Source organism: Elephantulus edwardii, unplaced genomic scaffold, assembly GCF_000299155.1.
Source record: "Elephantulus edwardii isolate Elephantulus edwardi_28Jun2011 unplaced genomic scaffold, EleEdw1.0 scaffold00019, whole genome shotgun sequence".
Taxonomy (NCBI): Eukaryota; Metazoa; Chordata; class Mammalia; order Macroscelidea; family Macroscelididae; genus Elephantulus; species Elephantulus edwardii.
In genome coordinates, this window is record NW_006399769.1 from 9,588,388 (window position 1) to 9,594,518 (window position 6,131).

General features: G+C 43.3%; 1 protein-coding gene across 2 annotated transcripts in view; it reads left to right on the forward strand.

Moving 5' to 3' along the window:
* The window catches only part of KCNG3 (potassium voltage-gated channel, subfamily G, member 3), a 117,216-nt gene extending 111,318 nt beyond the window's left edge, over window positions 1-5,898 (forward strand). For both annotated transcript variants that reach the window (XM_006882323.1, XM_006882324.1), the window contains exon 2: window positions 5,253-5,898. In XM_006882323.1, the coding sequence (XP_006882385.1) occupies window positions 5,253-5,898 (646 nt within the window). The remainder of the gene's footprint in view (window positions 1-5,252) is intronic.
* The last annotated feature ends 233 nt before the right edge of the window (window positions 5,899-6,131 follow it).

Genomic DNA, 6,131 nt, shown 5'->3' on the forward strand with positions numbered 1-6,131 from the left:
TTACCCATTGTAAATACCCAATTCAATTAAAAAAATCAATGGTAGAATCAGCTCTTGACATTTTTAATAAAATGTTGACAGAAAAAGTTGAAAAGACAGCACCTAGGTGAGGGCTCGTCTTTACCTCTCACACCATGGTTGATGGTCTCTTGTGCCCTCCGGTCATTTCTAGGGGATGGTCATGAGGGTAGCTACTGGTCAGTGCTAACAGCATCTGCTTCCCCATGTGTAGCCTGTTTGGAGACTGGTGGTACTGTGATTAAGCACTCGACCGATAAGCCATAGTTTGGTTATTCAACCCCACCAATGGCTATGTAGTAAAAGGTATATTCTCGTGAAACCTTGGAAACCTGTGTGGCAGTTCTGCTCAGTCTGATAGAATTGTGAAAAGTCGACATTGACTTGACTGAACGTTTTTGGTTCAGCTGATAGTTTGCAATCCTCCGGGTCATTTCCAAAAGTATCTTCTCTCATGAGGGCTCAGCCAGAGTGCTTGATGACTGATGATGGCAGGCACTTGTTGAGGTCCTCTAGTTCTGTGACATTTACACATTTTCACTTTATCACTTGCGACCCAGCCAAGTACAAAGTATAGATGACTGATAACAAAAGTTTCATGATGTTATGCTTGGAGGTACCCTGATATTTTTCCTTTCTGATGTTAGCATTGTTATAGAAAGTATTGCCCTTTTCAGATGTTTCTTACTATTTTAAAGCCAGATAGATCTGAGTTTTCATTACCTGTGCCACTGATTTCTTAGTTATCTGATGCTGGAAAAGATGCTCAATCTCCCAGCCTCAGTTTCTAGGGAAACTGTTGTAGTGCAGGGTGGATTGCACTGCTAACTAAAAAGTTGCCCATTTGAAGGTTCAAATCCACCAGCAGCTCTGAGGGGTAAAGACGGGTAGTTTCCTGTAAAACTTTCCACCTCAGAAACCCGATGGAGGGTTCCTCTGAGTGAGAAATGACTCCATAATGAAATGAGAAGATGTGTGTGAGTGGTCAGCACCACGCAGACTGCCGCAGTGTTTCTGTAAGTGCTCTTTCCATTAGCTGTGAATTCTTCAACTTCTGTATGTTAAAATCTCAAACCATTTCAGATCAGGATTCAGGGGCAAATACTAGCCCTCAGAATTTTCTTTAGTTCTTCCTCTCCACTGCTCAGATTTTTTACATAGACATGACGGAGCTATTAGCCACAGTGTGCATTGTAACAGGACCGTTTTCCAGCAATTGTCTGTGTGGCATTGGCACGGGTACCATTTAGAAAGGTAGAGAATTTTGGCAGGCTCAGTGGTGTTTATTGTTGCACTATCTTGGCATAATCCTAGGTAAAAGATTGATGCTTGATTTCTCACTGATTCATCCCTTCATGGTAAAATTCTGGATAAAGGACATCTGTCTCGGGTTGGGGGGCAGGAAGGACCTAGAGGGCCTTAATGCCCTTACTGAGGGATTATTCCACACCATTTGGATTCCCTTCTGTTTAATCTGAACAATTTTGGCTGCTGATGGAAATAATTAGAAAATGTTCTGATATTTTTGGCACAATTAAAGATTTTACTGTCTTAATTTAGCAGGATTTTAGAATTTGAGAGCAGGGAGAGCCTCACAGATGAACTCCACTCTGCCATTTTACAGATGAGGATTGTCCTTCAGGGTGGACACAGGGCCATATGGTATCCAGTCTAGTGTTCATCTGGGGTCTTCACCTCTGGCTGGAAAAGACAGCAGCATTTTAGCTGGAGAGCAAACACTGTCCGTGTGGAGACTAAGGTACTCCTGTTCCAGGTCATGGTCTTCTCAATGTCTTGCTCTGCATCTGAAACCTGGATAAGTGAATAAGGATGACAGAAGAAGAGTTGATGCCTTTGAGTTGTGGTGCTGGAGGAGAGTATTTAAACATACCATGGACTACCAAGAGAACAAACAGGTCTGTCCTGAGAGGGTCAAAGCAATTTACTCCTTTGAGGCAAAGGTTTTGAAGCTCTGTCTCACATACTTTGGGCATGTGGCCAGGAGGGCCCAGTTTTAGGAGAAGGACATCATGCTTGGGAAGATAGAGGGACAGCACTGAAGGGAAAGACCCTGGATGAGATGAATTGACATGGTAATGGTAGCGGTGGGGTCCAGGTGTGTCAGAGATGGTGAGGTTTGCTCAGGTTAGGGCTAGTTTCAGAGCCATTGTTCATAGGGTCACTATGGGTCATAGTCAACTCGAAGGCACATAACAACAACAATGTAAGAAAATCTTTACTGTTAAGCACTCCTGAGTGCTTCTTGCAGTTCCATTTGAGGGCATGTCTTTGTTGTTGAGGTTGAGTTGGTGCTGACCCATTAGTGAGTTGTCTTCAGCTTCTAGATTTTACTTGTGTTTGATATTAATATTACTTAGTAATTCCAGTGTTCTCTTAGATTATCTTCCTTTGGAATGCATGAAATCATTTGATAAGATAGTTGTTTTTTGTCCATATCCCCCCCCCCCAAAAAAAACCAAAAAACTTTTGGCATAAACACTGGGCACTTCCAAAGCTGTATCCCCATCAGGATACAGCTCTGAGGATGTATCCATAATAAATTGCTCTGCTAAGCCAGTATCACAGCCAATAAAGCCCAAAACCAATGCCATTGAGTTGTTTCAACCATGGGAATCCTTCATTGGGTTTCTAAAGCTGTAAATCTTAATGAGAGGAGATTGCCTCTTCCTTCCCCTTCAGAGTTGCTGGTGGGTTCCAGGTGCTTTTCTTTTGATTAACACCCCAACACCTAACCTGCTACACTACCAGGGCACTTTGCATCCGTTAGTGACCCAGTCACAGTAGAACTTTCCCTAGGATTTTTGTTATTGTTGTTGATTGCCTTCAAGTCCAGCACGGCTCATAGTGACCCTATGAACAAAAGGCCTGAAGCACCTCAACAACTATCGACATTTATCAAAGTTCATAGAGTTTCCGGAGGCGTGTTATTTAGGAAGTGGATGCCACTCCTGCTTCCAAATTCTGTGTATTACATGCAACTAAAAACTCAATTCACGTTTTTCTCAAGTACACATGGTGCATTTAGCAAAACGTGTCTATATATTAGGGCAAAGAGCAAACCTCAACAAATGAAAAAATATTGAAATAATACAAAATCTCTTCTCAGACAATAATAACAGAAAACTAGAAATTAATGACAAGAAAATAAAGCTTATAAATCAGCCCCGTGGAGGCTAAATAACACCCTGTTATAAGAACACAGTTGAGTTACAGAAGAAATAAAGAATGAAATAAAACAGTTCTTCAAATGATAATGAATATACAACATACCAAATCCTCTGAAATACAGCTAAGGCAGTTCTCTGCTTGTTTGGTTCCCTAGGATTAGCCGGCGGTAAGCTCTTCGGCAAGAAGTTTTTGTCAGGTCTCTCTGCAGAGCCAGAATCAGTATCAGTTAGAAGCTGAGTGTTTGACTGATGGGCCTCCTGGGCTCCTTTGTCTGATAACCAGACCTTTGACATCGAGTAGAATTCTGACTCCTGGTGACCCAGAAGGCCAGAGTAGAACTGCCTGGGAGGGTTTCTGAAGCTGGAATCTTTAGGGAAGCATGTTTCCTCCTCTTTCTCCTATGGAATGACTGGCTGTTAGAGAGCACTGATCTTTTTTTGCCAAATGCTTCAATAACTGCACCACCAGAGTTCCTTCCCCTCTAATTAGCCCATGACAATCATTCTGCTGTACATTAATGTTACCAAGCATGGGTGTGGGGTGTCACATGGCAGTATTTGGTTATAAGTTGGTTATCTGTATAATTCATGGTGTGATCACACAAAATAGTTGTAGTCTTTGAGGAAATCTTAGTGGCTGCCCTGGTAGAAGTCACAGGCCGTACAAGTGGTTGACTTGAACTCACCCAGAGGCACCTTGGAAGAAAGGCCCGGTGTCTGCTGCTACAGGCCAACCTTGACGATCCTGTGGGTCACAGCTGGACCCGGCACAGCTCGGGTGCTGAGTCAGTCACCTCAAAGGAGGTGAGTTTGGTTTCATCCTAGTGGAGTTCTCGGTGTTTTTCCTTCATGACATTCCCAGTCAGGGTGGTCATGACCTATTATAGGCCTGATGAGAGTCCCTGACAGTGCTGCCAAGTACTGGCCCAGCTATGGTGGCTCCCACTCAGACCCACTGGAGAAATGGGAGAGTAACATTCTTGGAACTGATCTTGAGTTTGCTCTAATTTGCCAAGAAATAAAACATCAAAAAGTTGGGTATACAGCCATCTAGCGTGCAACCATTGGTGTCTCTTTGGAGCAAGGAGGAGTGAAGAAGATCAAAGACACATGGAAAGAATTAGTCCACAGCATCAGTGGACTTCCACCAGTATTCTCAGATGCCACAACTCCAAGAACAAATGAACTGTGTGGTGCCTGGCTACCACTCTAAACAGAGATGACAAAAAATCCTGAAAACAATGGGAAAGAAACACAGACCAAAACTCAGAACCCCAGGAGCAGCCAGGCATACAGACCTGATGGAGACTGGCCTCCGAGGCTCTGCCCTTTGCCAGGCTTTGGCCTTATAATTGCACTCAGAGCTGTGGCACTGTTGCCAGCCAGCCAGTAGACAGAGCTGTAATGTGCACAGTAGCCCCGAGGAGATGCCCAGCACAGAACATGCAACCACATGGGACAAGGACCGCGTTAGTGAGAATGGAGGCAGGGACCCTGGAGGGGCACTGGGAGAGTGATGGTACAAGACGGGTATTGCAGTCAATGTTAAAACATAACGTATAAATTAATGGTTGACTGCAATATAAATATGCTGTGTAAACATTAACTCAAATGATAATAAACAACAACAACAAAATTGAGGTAAGTCCACTTTCTGTAGAAGCAAAGCCCTGGCCTCCCTCCTCATTGGCCTCAGGGTAAGTGCATTTCCATATAGTGGCTAGCTGAGTTCAAGTGAATTTCAAACTGGCAAATAGGAGATCCCTCCCACTTGTGAAAAGGAAAAAAAAATTAACTGCAATGGTATTTATTTCATGTGACACACAAATGAGAACTCTGCCAAGCTTAACTTTCGTTTGAAGGATAATCTGTATTGTTCTGTTGTGTCCTGGTGAGTCTGATGTGTAGTTAATGCTGTCTGTTTTGTATGTATTATTTTTTAAGTAACAGAATTAGTGTATCAGTGTAGTACTGTGTGAAGACAGCTAAGAGCTGTTGAAACGCTTGAACGTCAAGTGATGAGCTCTCCCTTTGTTCTCTCGACAGGATCATTGAGGCGATCTGCATAGGCTGGTTCACCGCAGAGTGCATCGTGAGGTTCATTGTCTCCAAAAACAAGTGTGAGTTTGTCAAGAGACCACTGAACATCATTGATTTATTGGCAATCACGCCGTATTACATCTCCGTGTTAATGACCGTGTTCACGGGTGAGAACTCTCAACTCCAGAGGGCTGGAGTCACCTTGAGGGTGCTTAGAATGATGAGGATTTTTTGGGTGATTAAGCTTGCCCGTCACTTCATTGGTCTTCAGACACTTGGTTTGACTCTCAAAAGATGCTACCGGGAGATGGTTATGTTACTTGTGTTCATTTGTGTTGCCATGGCAATCTTCAGTGCACTTTCTCAGCTTCTCGAACATGGGTTGGATCTGGAAACATCCAACAAGGACTTCGCCAGCATCCCCGCTGCCTGCTGGTGGGTGATTATCTCTATGACTACAGTTGGCTATGGAGATATGTATCCTATCACAGTGCCTGGGAGAATTCTTGGAGGAGTTTGTGTTGTCAGTGGAATTGTTCTGTTGGCATTACCCATCACTTTCATCTACCACAGCTTTGTGCAGTGTTATCATGAGCTCAAGTTTAGATCAGCTAGATATAGTCGGAGCCTCTCCACCGAGTTCCTAAATTAATACATTGCAAATGAGCCCTTGCATACACTCCACTTGAGAACAAGGGTTCATGCTGCTTCATATTTGTGTCTTTCTCGCAGGATGAACACTGCAGTAGTCTTGTAATCATCTCGGGGGATAAAAATGACTCTTCAGGCTGATGCGATACCACAGTTGATTAACTGTGGAGTAAATGCAAATAAATAGTAATGATTCCTTAAGTTTTAAGACCTTGTTTTATTTAGACTCGTCTC